This window comes from Mustela nivalis (genome assembly GCF_964662115.1).
Source record: "Mustela nivalis genome assembly, chromosome: 1".
NCBI classification, from domain to species: domain Eukaryota; kingdom Metazoa; phylum Chordata; class Mammalia; order Carnivora; family Mustelidae; genus Mustela; species Mustela nivalis.
This window is the reverse complement of record NC_139020.1, coordinates 152287352-152302687: the sequence shown is the minus strand read 5'-3', so window position 1 is coordinate 152302687 and position 15336 is coordinate 152287352. Positions and strand designations below refer to the sequence as shown.

The 15336-nt window shown below is 37.7% G+C and overlaps 1 protein-coding gene and 1 long non-coding RNA gene across 51 annotated transcripts in view; both read right to left on the bottom strand.

Annotated features, from left to right (window-relative positions):
* The window catches only part of ARPP21 (cAMP regulated phosphoprotein 21), a 154744-nt gene that overhangs the window by 87132 nt on the left and 52276 nt on the right, over positions 1-15336 (bottom strand). For all 50 annotated transcript variants that reach the window (XR_014300349.1, XM_082689597.1, XM_082689605.1 and 47 more), the window contains exon 9: positions 15122-15262. Coding sequence is in view for 49 of the 50 variants with exons in the window: in XM_082689597.1 (XP_082545723.1) it covers positions 15122-15262 (141 nt within the window). In the remaining variant the exon portion in view is untranslated. The remainder of the gene's footprint in view (positions 1-15121; positions 15263-15336) is intronic.
* Positions 7262-14065, bottom strand: LOC309843952. The gene is made up of 2 exons (XR_014300429.1): positions 11815-14065; positions 7262-11728 (listed from the first exon to the last, which is right to left on the bottom strand). It is a non-coding gene; the product is annotated as an uncharacterized lncRNA (long non-coding RNA).

Here is a 15336-nt window from a genome sequence, read left to right as displayed (position 1 = left end):
AGAACTTGGGCAGACCATATTAATTCACCAATGTCTGCAGACTATGAGGACGGCTCCTGTCATATCGTGCCTCTCAAGAGCCATCAGAATCCATAGTGAGAGATGGTCATCTATTAATTCCTTCCATCTTTCTCAGTGACAAATGCCCTGGAATCTGGCTCCAGTAGACTCTGACATCCTTGACCATGTCTTGTAAATCAGTTCAGTAATTGGGGAAACTGGACACATTTAGTTTAAACAACGTAATGGCTGATTAGCATGGGGAAAATGCTCCAAGCAGTTACACACTATTGATTAGTCAATTGATTTTTTTAGGTCCTCTTAATCATTTTGTATTATTACTGGAAAGAGCTCCATGTTCTTGTTAATTTCCCACACTCGTCACTGCATGCCACAGAACTCAATGAATGGCTTGGGCATGGGTTCATCCCCAGAGGAAGTGCTAAAATGTTTGCCCCAGGTTTAGAAGAAGTTGTAATTAATGACTCTCATTAAAGCGTTTCTGTCATGTCTGATGTATTACTTCTGAAGCCCAGTGGGTTTTCTATCTCTACTGGGTTCATTATGCATTCTGTTATTGGAAAGCTACTTCACAGCGTCTGTTGTTTAATATGGGTGACCAGTAATTAAGGGAAACTCATAGTTTCCTTCAAGCTCCCAAATAAGCAAACGGCATGTTGAAAACAAAGGAGTCCTTTAAGCGTATAGCTGAAATCCTGACGCGTCGCATCCTTTTCTCAAATACCTATACACAAGATTATACTGATATTGGTGAGCAGACATTAACAGAAAATTGGAATAATACCAGTTACCGCTTCCAGAACTGTGTATGATTTTTGCAAAATGGTATCATTGTCTTACTCAATCCTTAACAATAGAACGCCGATGTAGGAGGAGCAAATATTTCATGCCTCTTTTACAGATCAAGAAAACATCCCTCCATGAACCTTTTGACTCCCAAGTTTATAGATTTTCCCAGCAAGCCACAGGCATCAAACAGCCTATTCACATCCTTGCCAAGACGTGATTCGGTCTCTCTGCTTCCAAAGCACACAGCAGGCCAGAGGCCCTCCAGCCTCACAACGAAGAACAAAAACCCCACATGACATCATCCGAAAGATCAATGGAGATGTTTTCCACCAAAATTAAAATGTAAAATATGATACAACAAACAATTCGCAAGTGCAAATATGACATTTGAAAATCAAAACACTACAGGAACAAAGTAGACTCGCACTTTACAGAAAAAAGGCCATTTCCAGTGGAGAAACTAAACGTGTTTCATGTGTCACACGCCCACAGCACACTTCTTATTCCACTGGATAGTCTTATGTTAGTAAGTGCTGGCAGGCCACTGTAAAAGATAACAATTCTCCAGGATTTTTTTAAAAACCTCCTGATGTTTTCAACCAATACTTAGATGTTACTTTTTTTTTTTTAATGTAGCAGGTGAAATGGGGATATCAGCTTAAATATAAATGGTAACTGCTCAATGCTAAGTAAGGCTCTTGGAATGTACTGAAACTCCATAGTCTGGTGAATTCTAGTAGATAAAATGCTTTGCTTGCTGAGAAGTCTATGGATCTATTTCTTGTAATTGTTGCTCATCATCTGTAGCTGTTCATTTAGACATAAAGTGATCTGGAAATCTGAACTTTTTGATTCACGAGCAGAAGGTGAATTTGCTTTAGACTAACTTCCTCTTTAAGAAGAAAACTGCTTTGAGATTTCAACATACTAACCAGGGTGTGAATGTGAGCTCCATATTGATAGAGACCTTGGTTTTTAAATACTTAATTCTTAGTGCCTAGAACGGTGCCTGGAATATGGGAAGCATTTGGTTGAATAAATAAATTAATCAATGTATGAATGAATGAAATTTTAATAGAGATGTTTAGGAATCACTGTATTTTAGGGATGGGTCAAAGAGTTACTGACTAAGATATGCAGTCATAAATATTTAAATTATAAAACAACAAGAAAGAGTTTGGTTAATAGAATCAGAAATTCAAATTTAGAACATGAGGAAGGTCTTTAAAAATCAAATTAATGCTTTGGTTCAAGTTGACAAGAAAGATTCGTGTTACTTTAAAAAAGTTTTTAAAATTTGAGAGCATTATGTGAAAAGAGGTAGAAATGAGAATCTCAGTTTTTTGTGTTTTTTTGTTTTGTTTTGTTTTGCTTTGTTTTTTTAGTTTTGGAACTTCTCAGTTTAAAGTGTTATAGCTACAAGAGCTGTTCAAACATTATTTTTGAAATTTCATTTGCATTTCTTTATTGTGCTGGCTTATTTGTTTTTCATAGCAGGACATATTTAAGAAAAATACATCTATCTCTTAAGAAAAGAATGCTCAAAGGAACTTGTCCTAATCAATAATGTAAATGTGATTCAGAGCAAAAGTATTTTTTGTTCTGATACATATTATGCAAAATGCATTCTCCATAACAGCTTTTCAAAAATAGCTTGTTTAAATTTTTTTTTCAGACTTTAGAACCTAAGAGTTGAAAGTAATAGCCCCTTCATGATTTCCCGAAAATATTTTAAGTGAATACAAAATAACCATTTAAAGTTTGTGTAAAAGGGGAAAACAACAACAAAAACTAGTAAGATTGTTCCAGGTTGATTTTATCGAGAGTTATCTATTACTCTAGAGCTAAAGGGCAATTTGCAGTTTAACTCATGCAAACTAAAGTATACAAATGAAGTATTGCATGTGATTGAACTACAAATTACTGGTAATGCACCATTATATTAGAGCTTTTAAAAAGCCTTTTCACCAGGAATTTAACATCATAGCAATGTTATTTCTTAGTCATAAAATGAATGGAGCTAAAGTAATATATTATGGACCTTTATTTAAAATGGGAATGAATAACTTTCAGTGTATCAAAATGAGGATGTAACTCTAAGACAAACTCCTCCAAGGTGCAAAATGTCATGGTGTTTATTCAATTAATGATAACTAGAGTTGACTACATACACATCTCATAGTCATGCATGACATGTCTGATTGCTTTTTCCTGATAGACTTTATTCCATGAGGTAGTATTTCTAGCTTTCTCTCTATCAGCATCAAGAAGCAGAGAAAAGAGATTTAATGTTTCTTCTTGATGAAAGATAGTTTCTTCTTCTGAAGGCACAATTTTTAGTAGGTATTTCTTGTAAAACTCATCATTCGTGTGTTGTGAACAGTACTGGTATTTCCAGTCAGTGTCTTGGTATCTCCAGTCAAACCTCTGAAAAATCGGAATTACATCCTCATTGTTCCTCATTAGACTCAGCTCAAGGAACTGAGAGGCAGTGTGGCTAAGTGAAACCCTGAGTAATGCATTCAAACTCTCTCTTATAGTTAATCTGTTACAATCTTAAGGGTTTTTTGCTCCCTTGGAGTTTAAAATAAATGAACACTCCTTATTATTATAAAAATCTTTTTTCATCTAGAAATATTATCACCACCAGTTTCTTGAGACCAAATTTATTAGTTTTCTTCCAAATAGTTAAGCCTAATCCCCCCATATTTACACAGATGAAAAATTCAATTCTACTAAATATGGACAGGCTCAAGTGGAAGCCTTTGAATTTCATGTCGAATAACTGAAAGACAGTCATCAATATCCATAAACATCTTAAAGAAAGGTTTCTGTGCACAATAGGATAAAGTATTTTGATGGTGTAAGACATCTATCAAAAATATTTTAATAGTCAAACATATTAGGCTATCCTAAGAAGCACTGTTTCCTTAGCACTTTTAAGTTTTTAATTAAAATATTTATAACTGGGGCGCCTGGGTGGCTCAGTGGGTTAAAGCCTCTGCCTTCGGCTCAGGTCGTGATCCCAGGGTCCAGGGATCGAACCCCACATCGGGCTCTCTGCTCTGCAGGGAGCCTGCTACCTCCTCTCTCTCTGCCTGCCTCTCTGCCTACTTGTGATCTCTGTCTGTCAAATAAATAAATAAAATCTTTAAAAAAGAATATTTATAACTGATGTCTTGTATTAAAAAGAATAATAAAGTCCTACATTATTCTTCAAGTATTTTGCAACTTCCCCTACAATTTGGTCATTTTATAACATTTCATTGTCTCTTAAATGAGACCATATCTTACAAAGCCCATATATGCAGAGCTATGTATCCAACTTCCTTTATTAGCATCTTTCAAACTCACATTCTTAATTTTCCAACCTTTGACAAATTCATCTTATTCTTCTCTGTCTCGATTGTGCCACGTACATAACAAAGACATGCAAGCTAACCCTCCTACATTGTTGGTGGGAATGCAAGCTGGTGCAGCCACTCTGGAAAACAGCATGGAGGTTCCTCAGAATGTTGAAAATAGAACTGCCCTATGACCCAGCAATTGCACTATTGGGTATTTACCCTAAAGATACAAATGTAGTGATCCAAAGGGGCACATGCACCCGAATGTTTATAGCAGCAATGTCCACAATAGCCAAACTATGGAAAGAACCTAGATGTCCATCAACAGATGAATGGATCCAGAAGATGTGGTATATATACACAATGGAATACTATGCAGCCATCAAAAGAAATGAAATCTTGCCATTTGCGACAACATGGATGGAACTAGAGCGAATCATGCTTAGCGAAATAAGTCAAGCAGAGAAAGACAACTATCATATGATCTCCCTGATATGAGGAAGTGGTGATGCAACATGGAGGCTTAAGTGGGTAGGAGAAGAATAAATGAAACAAGATGGGATTGGGAGGGAGACAAACCATAAGTGACTCTTAATCTCACAAAACAAACTGAGGGTTGCTGGGGGGAGGGGGGTTGGGAGAAGGGGGTGGGATTATGGACATTGGGGAGGGTATGTGCTTTGGTGAGTGCTGTGAAGTGTGTAAACCTGGTGATTCACAGACCTGTACCCCTGGGGATAAAAATATATGTTTATAAAAAATAAAAAATTAAAAAAAAAAAAAAGACATGCAAGCTAACATGGGACTTGACCTTGACCCTCCTTTAATATAAGGCTATTCATGAGCAACAACAAAATTAAGCATAATACTCAAAGGCAACAACATTCTATAAGGCATCTCCTCTTATTGGTGCCAGCACCCTGAAAGCAGACTATGTGCAGTAAGAGCCTTGAAAGTGTCAGTCTACTTTGACAAAGAGATTCCACTTCCAAGAATGAAGCCAAAGAAAATAGTAACAAAAGGATATATATGGTGTCATCTTTCAAGAAAGCAAAACAGTGGAAATCCATGGCGGTCTGATTAAGTAGCTTAAAATAGCTCCATATATAATATGCTTTTTTTGTATAATGTTTTGTAAAATTTGTAAAATTATATCCAAGGCTACTGACTAACAGAAAAGTGAGATCTAAAAGGATATATTGTAAACACATTTATGTTGAAAGTATCATGATTAATAAGAAAAATGACAATAGTTTTCTCTGGATAGTGAAGTAATGGACAACTTTAACTTCTAGCTTCTTATATATTTTGATTATTATAATAAATAGCACTTTATAACAACATAATAAATGCTATTGGTTTAGAAATATATGAAACCAATTCAACAACCTACAAGGGGCTTGTATATAATCATTGAATTGTGGACAATTAAAATATTCTTATCTTGGGGCACCCGGGTGGCTCAGTGGGTTAAAGCCTCTGCCTTTGGCTCAGGTCATGATCTCAGGGTCCTGGGATCGAGCCCAGCACTGGGTTCTCTGCTCAGCAGGGAGCCTTCTTTCTTCCTCTCTCTCTCTGCCTGCCTCTGCCTACCTGTGATCTCTATCTGTCAAATAAATAAATAAAATCTTTAAAATAAATAAATACATACATAAATAAATAAAATATTCTTATCTTTTGAATATTTTCTTTCATGTTCTTTATTATTTTATGATCTAAAGTGGATATTTGGTTGTTTCATTTTGTCAAAAAAATTATCCTTTTTATTGCTATGTCCTTGTAGATCAAAATTTATACAGACTTGCATTTACTAATGATACTCTAATGATAATAACTAAGTAACAGTGTTTAATCTCAAGACTTTTTGTCCTCTTTAAAGGGAGATTCCAAATAACAATGATACAGAAAAAAGATAAGAAGGATGAGGGGGGAAAAAAAAAAGATAAATTATGAAATTTGAAAAAGAGAAAGAAATCCTATGCATTCAGACCTAGAAGGTTATATTCTGTGTTTGTGAATTTGGCTATTTTTGAGCAGTACTGAGCATGATATTGCCAACAATACCAAAGAGGTACACACATCAGAAGGATCCACAGCCTGTCAAAACCAACATGTTTCTACAAGTTTACTTACAAATCGAGAATTTCTACAGATGAAAAAAAAGTTTGTTTTTTTTTAAAAGGGCTAGATTTAAAAGGGGGGGGGTGCTAGATTATCACTGAACTTTTCTTTCTTTAAATTCCCCATCCTTCCATTTCAGTATTACATGAACAGTAAAAGGCAGTAGCATTAATAGATGCAATGACCAAAGCTCCATTCCCCCAAAACACAATGCATTTGAATAATCCAATAGCTTTATATAAAATGGATGTGAATTAGCAATACTAAATTTAACATAGCAGTAGTTTTAATAATTAAAGTTTTAAAAACTCCCATGTAAACGCTGGTAAGAGGCCCTAAAAAAGTTTGTTTTTTCAAAACATGCATTGTGGTGTCTTCTCAGCTCTGCACTTTACTAAATGTGTACTTTTTGCAACAAAGGTGTTGTTTGGTTGTTTCATTGTAAAATTGGAAGGCAATAATAATTCTTATCCTAAAGTGCTTGGGAGGATCAAGGAGATACAAGATAATGCAAGTTAAGTGTCAAACCCAAGGCCAGTGAAGCACTCCACAGATGTTATAAGCCATCATTACCATTGTTCGCATCTTTCTGAGTGGTCACAACCTAACGGTAACCCCAACGAATATTGAACCAATATTTACATTAGTGTTGAGTTGAATTAGGATAAATCCAGTCTGCACTATAATATTCAAATAATGGTTTGATTCATGAGTTCCAAATGAAGCAGTAACAATTGTCTGAAAGTAATGTTTTCTTTGGAAATTGCTGAATGTGATTATTGTTTCTTGGCATGAAAAAGCTTTTTGCTTACACATTACAACACTGTGTATAAAAACATTCCATTTATGCTCATATGCAAATATAGTATCTTACTTGCTGAGAAGGTCCAGAGTGATCCGTGTGCTTTAACTGAGAGAGAATGACTAAATATTTTTTGTATGTGTACAGAAATGCTGTTTGTTTTGTTTTCTCATTTTCCTGGTTTAGAGGGCAGGTGGGTGGTGGGAAGCAAGGGCTGTGTTCCCCTGGGAGTGCTGTGTTAGCTAGAAAGCCTGGGAGGTTGAAAGGACTACAGCTATGGGGTAAAATACAGCAGGAGTGCATGCACGTCTTGGGGTAGTTTCCAGTTTATTGTTTGAAGATTGGTATCAATCATTAAAATCTAGAATTTAAGCATGTGATTCAGTGGAAACCAGGCACCTTCGACCAGTACACCACAACTTCTCTTTCTACTGTATGACCAACTCTATCTTCCCTAAAGCTGTGATAACATGCCCATGGCCTCTCTAGTCTCAGAAGTCTCAGACCAACAAGACACAAGAACTACATCAAGAAGACCAGCTCTCCAGTGTGCCTGGGTGGCTCAGTGGGTTAAGCCTCTGCCTTTGGCTCAGATCATGGTCTCAGGATCCTGGGATCAAGACCTGCATCCGGCTCTCTGCTTAGCGGGGAGCCTGCTTCCCCCTCCCTCTCTGCCTACTTCTCTGCCTACTTGTGATCTCTTGTCTGTCAAATAAATAAATAAAATCTTAAAAAAAAAAAAAAAAGAAGACCAGCTCTTCATTAGATACAGCCAGACCCACATCTTCAAGTACACCTGAAGAGGCCCAAGGGGCTGAAGTGACTGACACCCCTACAGGTGGATCTAGAAGCAAGAAAGGGAGAACTCTGCAACTTGGTCTCACTCTGCTGCTTACAGCAAGCAGAGCTACAGGGGAAGCAACCAAGTTCTAGCAACATTGCTTCCTCCCACACCATTGTACATTTGGGATAATACCATATGTGGTATATGTGTGTACAGTGAACCCTTCTCCAGCTGTCCCAACCTGTACGACACAGATCATATATTTACACACAAACACACACACTCAAGTGTGTGAACACACACATACATACACACAGTCCTGATAAAAAATACCCTGGTTCCTTATGTAAACAATAAACAGAAGATGGACATGTTCTATAGACTACAGTTCTTTTGTTCAAAGCACGATGCTGACCATCAAAGATACCCTTTTCACTTGACACCGTCTGAGAACTGGGTTTTGTCTTACTTCTACATATGCCAGGACAGTTTTTAATCTAGTGTGTTCTGGAGTTTTGTTCACATCACAGTTTTAATTTCTACCCTGATATTACCATCGTTTCATTGAGTTCCCTGTACAACTTTAAAAAAATAACAAAATGCAAATTAGGATTTTCTAAGGAAACCAAGGGATAGCGTTTGGTTTTCTTCTTGCTGTTTCATCCTCTTGAAGTAGTGATTCATTCATGTTAGTGCTTGTTTCCCTTGACCGGAGGAGAAGGGTCATGGCTGAGGCGGGAGCAGCAAATTACAGTCTTGAATCTTCTGTGGGAGTGGACTGAGTAAGATCAAAACACGAATCCCAGTTTTTGCTCCTGTGAAATGGTCTAGCTTTATCTACCTCAAACATTGTGAGCTACATAGAGTATTAGTTATTTAATAAAAGAATCATCACTCCATGGGAAAGTTCTTTTAAGAGTAAGTTACATGAAAGATTCTAATGTTCTGGAAAGACCATGAATGTTCGATATCCAAAAGTAAGGGGGAAATCATCCATGCAACACTCCATGGCCATAAATAACTTCAAGTAGGGAAAGGAACACAGCAAACTTGTTTTCTCTCCTCATGATATATTTTTGAGACTTACCTATCTCATCTACAGGGTGCATCTTTTGAGGTATTTGAGAATAATTATATGAGAAAATACAGTATTTGTGAGAAATGATACAGAGTTCGACCAATCTTAACAAGTCAGTCTTACTTTGAGCCTGAGTATTGATTAAAGGACTAGGTTGTCTGTTCAGTAAATAAAGCTTCTCAGCTTTGCTGAGAACAATGTGATTCTAAGGTTTCTGATCTTTGGCTTCGAGTCGGATGCTTTTCAAATCTATTCCTACAAAACATGCGGAGTAAATTTACCATGTTTAGAAATAACAAGATGCCAACCAGCCACTCATAGATTTCCAAGAGGCACTTAAATAAATTGATGCCTGATCTTCTTCAGAGGGTCATTAAGCAAGAAGCAGTATCGGGATGCTGCTGGGTTAACTGACGGAGCCATTCACATGCTCCACCAAAGGAAAAGAAATAGAATCCATGTGGGAGGGAAAACTTGGGGTTTAGGTTAGTTAGTTAGTTAGTTAGTTAGTTTTGTTCTAAATATCCTGGATCACCTGCAGGGAGTAAAATTCTCAAGAGTCAAAAATGCATGATTCCCATTTTAAACCTTGGGCTCTTCAGGAAACTGAGCAGAACAGGAGTCCATTGTGGCTCTAACCCCCCTCTCCGTGTCTGCTGCTGGGTGGCTGGAAGTTCCCACAGTCCTACTTCTTAGTGCAAAACTTATCTGTCACTCCAGGGATTCCCAACAAAGTCAACTAGGTTCAACTGCCTTCACCAAAGAGAAACTACCATTCTTGTGATTTACCAAATAGCTAGCTCAGTTAATTATTCTTTCTGGAACAAAGAAACAAGCAAACTATGGTCATCACTACCAGGTCCACACTGCTCAGGAATCCAATCATTGTGATCTCTTAAGGTCTAGGCCCAAATATCCGCCTTTGGGTCGCTATTCTTATTTCATGGTTTCTGAGGCCTGGGAGCTCTCTCTCCCAGGGGAGATGTCATTTCCTTCTTTGCTCTGCACTCCACCAAGAGTAGGGGATTTGAGGCAATGACAGTGGGCGGGTGCCAAAGTCAAAAGAGAAAATATTCAAAAGATGACAACCTTCTAACATGACAATTATCTGGAACTAGTTAAACAGTTACTCTGACATATGCAAAGATATTCAGATACACATGGGACTCTATTTGCCTATGACTGATTTTGGCCCTTTGGAAAACACTAATGCAAGGAGATGGTTTCAAGCCTCTAGATGATCCAACCTGAGCATATATCCTTTCTCTAAGACAGAGAAAGGCAGACAAAGGTGGAAAAAGAAAAATCATCTAAAAAAAGAATAATGGGCTGTTTTGGGCTAAACACCTAGAAAAATAAGCAAAAGACAAAGTGGAGATCAGAAAGACAGACAAAGAGAAGGGCAGAGATTCTTATGTAAAAATAGATTCATATATTTGTAATATTTAAATATTTTTATAGAATCATTGTTCATAATTTTAGCCTCAATCCTTTAAAAAAAAAAAAAAAAGACAACAGTCTAGAGAGTAAGTACATTTTAAATACCCCTTGCAGTACCAAATAATACAACCCCTTTCCGGATTCCCAAGGAGCTCATTTGGTGCTCCTAACTAATCTGACAGTTAACAAAACTTAAAGGTGTTTCAGAGTGAAACGTATTTCTAGCAACACTGAGGGGAAAGAGGGAAAAACTAAAAGTGATAGGACATAACAGGGTAGGTCTCAGTTCAAAAACTGCCTTTTGTTATTTCAGCAAAAGGCAGTGATTCTAATGAGGGGCATCCCCAGCTATTCGGACCCAATTTGTGGACCAACAGGTGTGCTGGGAGGCTCTAGCTGACATAGACTGCTCTTACCCAGGCTAGCTCCGAAAAGCAACAAGGTTGTGGTGCTCGAGGGTCAGGTGACTTCCTTGTCAACTCTCTACAGTACCCAGGTTTGCTCAGAGGAAGCCTCCTTCCTGGAATGTCTCCCACAGGAGCAGAGCTGGCATTTCCTACTCCTTCTGGACCACTGTATCCTTTAACCCCACCCAATGTGCTTGTAGCTCTGGCATGAAACAATGGATTTGGATCCCTGGCTTGCCTGTAGCAGTAATTTCCTAATAACACAATAGGTAGGTTTACATCCTACACTGACATTATTGCTAAGTGTAGCTTTTTTATTTTTAGGGGAAAAAAAGATTGGAGTAGAGTAAAGCAAGGCAGATATTGAATTAAAATCATCCCCCCTACCAAAGATCACATCTTAGGATAGTGATAAACACAGAGAATGCAGGAAGATCTATCAAATTGTGGGAAGTATACATTATTTACCAATACCATGGAGTTCATCTTCAAAAATATCTCCCCTTCCCCTTGGGCCCACTCATTGCTCCTGATCAGACAGCAAAAAAACTTCAAAGAGGTGGAATTCCCAACCAGTCCAGAGAACCTTGTTGAGGAGCTTGCTCAAGATGTTCTGGGTATTTTTGCTCTTGGAGAGTTAGGTTATTTAAGAAAATTGTTCTCGGCATTTAACAAACGCACTTGGATCCCAGCCATGCTAATCATTGCATCTCTCTAAACCCCAAACGGAACCCGAGTATGTGCCTCATTCTCTGCTTCTGTAAAATAAGGCTCTAATTACTTAGGTTGTAAATATGTTTTCAGGATTAAATGAAATAATATACATGAAATAAGAGGTAAATTATCCAGTGCAATGAAAAATAAGTAGGTAACATTCTTATATCACTTAAGTAATTGAAAAGTCAGTCCTTGAACAAATTTTTTTGAAAAGTCTATGATCTACAGTCATTTGCCTCTGTTTAGGTGTGGCCTGACTCACAGAGCAGGGCAGAGGGTGTGTGCAAGGACAGGCATGAAGAAGAGACAGGACACATATATTTTATCTGAGGATATTAGAGAAGTTACTAGAGGAAAGTAAATTATACACACACAGATATAATCCTCACAGGGTATTGTCATGAGCAAATGCTTGAACCTCATGTGAAACTATTCTCTCTTGGACCAAAACTTAATATTCTCAAGTCACATTGTATAATTACTTGAACTGTTTAAAATCTAGAAAAGCAAGGATTCTGGGAAACAAATTCCGGCCATTTTGTTGCTGAGAGACATCCATATCAGAGAATGAATGTCACTGAAGAAGAAAACTTAAAAATTATATTAAAACATGCTTTCTCTCTGTCAGCCCTTCAGTTCATTTTTGTGAAGGACAGTTCATTTTGTGGAGGACACTCCAGCTGCATTTTTCTGCATTTCTCACAGCTACGGTGCCATTTAAGATATGCACTTTCATGCCTTTGCACTAAAGTAGCATCAAACTCTATCCCCCGCAAAGGTAGTTCCAAAACACAAAAGCTATGAGGAGCCATCTGAGGACTTCCCACCTCCGCCTCCCTCCTTCATATAAATGGAAACATTTCCATGTGATAATATATCTATTATAATATGTTACTGTTGTCCCCGTGGCCATCACATGCCAACCGCTGAGAGTGCGACTCTTGAAATTTTCAGAGAGCCATTGAGAATGAAGACACCCAAGACCTAAACAACATGTTCTGAACAGAATGTTCCATTTCAAACTTCAAATCCAAAAGAACATGGTCACAAACTTTTAACTTGTAAAATGCTCTTAAACGTACAACTTTCTACTGAACAACCATGCTCCTTTGCTAAAACTGCCAACAGTGATTCACGTTCTGAGGGTGTGAACAGCCATTCCAATGGTCAGGAAGGTGGCTGGGACAGAAGAGCAGGACTTGACAGCTCTGGGTTGAACATTAATAAACTCAACTCTTCAGGAAATGCCTGAAAAGTCTATGATCTACAGTCATTTGCCTCTGTTTAGGTGTGGCCTGACTCACAGAGCAGGGCAGAGGGTGTGTGCAAGGACAGGCATGAAGAAGAGACAGAGCCAGTCCAGGCCCTCCCATTGTAGCAACTACACTGGAAGTGTTCTCTGCACGTGCCCTCTCTGGCTCTTCCAGAAGGCATAAATAGGAAGCCCCTATTTAAAACTGGTTATTTGGAAAACGAAAAACAAAACAAAAACAAAAAAACAAAAAAAGCTAGTGTTCTCCTGGAAGTGAAGTCTAATAACAGGATAATATTATACCTGTTAGCCAGAAAATGAAAATTTTAAGGGATAGATTATATCCTTCAGCAGTATTTGGAAACTTGCAAGAATTCCACAAGTTCAACAAGAGCTGCTCAATAGAACTTTCTGAAACAATGGCAATATTCTATGTACGTTCTGTCTCATATGAGCACTTGAAACATGCCTAGCCTGACCAAGGAACTGAATTTTGAAGCTTAAATATTATTTAAATTTAATTAACTTAAGCCAAAATGTCAATAGCAATATGCAGCTAGTGGTTACTATCCTGGACATTGCAAATTTAGAACCATCACTCAAAGTTTCCCGAGCATCTTTACACGGTGCTTAATTTTCTCAAAAACCACTCTACCCAGAAACAGGTATCAAACATGTGTGCTAATGTGACCACGTGATCGCAAAATTAATGTGAATTAAAAATCAATGCACTATCTCTTCTAGTTGAGCCTATATCAAACAACATGCTTGATCTATGGGCTTTTCGATGTCTGTTATGGCCTAAAGAGAAAAAGAGGAGAAAAACAAATGAGAAAAGAAATTGTCCATTGCTGGTCTATTTTGCAGTCAGTGTGTCCCTGTACTTACAGTATCTGTAAGTCATAAAAGAAACCAGAATGCAGAATGAAAACCAACAACAGCAACAGTGAGGAATCCTTGATGGAGAGGGGACATAGAAAGGATTAAAAGACAGTGACCTTTCATTCCTGTGACAGTTGAAAATAGGAAGTACATGTGCCAGCAATCAGATAAAGTGGAAGGCTGATAAATTTTAAAACGTATTTTTGCCAGCACCGTAGAATGCATCCATGGAACCCAATAATTCCGAAGCTTCGAGGGCCCTTAAATATCATCAATATCACTTCAAACTCTCCTGCAGATAAATAAATAACTGGAAGCCCAGAGAAGCGAAGAGCTCAGTGTCCCTGAGATGACAGCCCAGCTCCATGCCAGATATCTCAGTCTGTGTTCTCTCCACTACAACCTTCACTGTAGTTTTGGTGAACACAGACCGAGCCTTGAGAAGAGAAAGAGCTTCATCTCTAGCTCTACGTGTCCAGCCTTGACTGCAAGCTGGTGAGCAGAAAATAAAGGGTTTGAAACACTGCTCTGCTAGACACCAATGCTCCGTTCACTAGCACAGCAGTCCTAAAACCCATGCAATTTACACAACTGACCAAGACCACTATAGAAAAAGAAATTACAATGCACAAATGTTTTAAAAGAATGCTTTGCATTGGGACAGTTTTTCAGTATAGCATATATTTGCTATCAAAGTGGTTTGCACTATGATCAAAGCATTTGTGCCTTTAAAAGAGCTAGGTCCAAATTTCCAAAGCAAACGACCTCTCATTTGCTTTTGGTGACTCATCAGGATGTGAAAAGATACTAAGATAGAAGCAAACAATTGTACGTTTAAGCAAAACCAAATAAACTTCTTCTTTTTAGACCTAGAACTTAGATATATAACTCAAAATTCTCCTTTTACAGGTAAAACAACAACAGCAAAACAAAACGGAAATAGCAGATGTTAACTGACTTGTTTCAAGTCACACAGAGAGTAAGTAAAACAATTGGGACTTAAGGAGCAGGATTTCTGACTCTGGGTGCAGAGCTCTTTGTTACTCTAGAAACCACAGTAAGACAGGCTCTACAAACCAGAAAAAGGAAAGAAAAGGATAATTATCCTGTATATGTCATTGCTGTTTTCAGATGTCTGTTTTTTTTAATTTGAGTTATACTTTGACATAAAATGTCCCATGCTTTTTTTTTTTTTTTTTTTCCCTGTAATCACCTACAGTATTGATGGAGGAAAGAAAATTATGTTTCAGGAGCTATGTAAGAGATGCAGGAATAAACCCACTTTACAGCCCAGATTTTATAAACTTTCCTGGTCTTCAGATAATCTTCTGCAGAAAAATGCCACACACAGCTGATAAGTGCAAGAGATAAATAACACTGCACATTTTAAATGTCATGTACTTTGAATTTTATAACATGCTCTCATAAATGAATCCATAAAAGAAAAAGAAAATTCTAAAGAAATACAGTGATAGGCTTACATTCTCGTGTTGCTGGTCTTGTTGATGATAACAGATTTCCCTGTTTGATCCACATTGTGATCCAGCCCAAAGTAAGCCGCCACCCGATGGACAAGCATCCTCTGATAGGATGACATCTGAGGGAACTTTTTATAATGATTACTGGAAAGGAATACAAGAAACAGTGCAATCAGCATTTGCGTTTCTGGCCTGTAGGACTGTCTATATGTATGCAC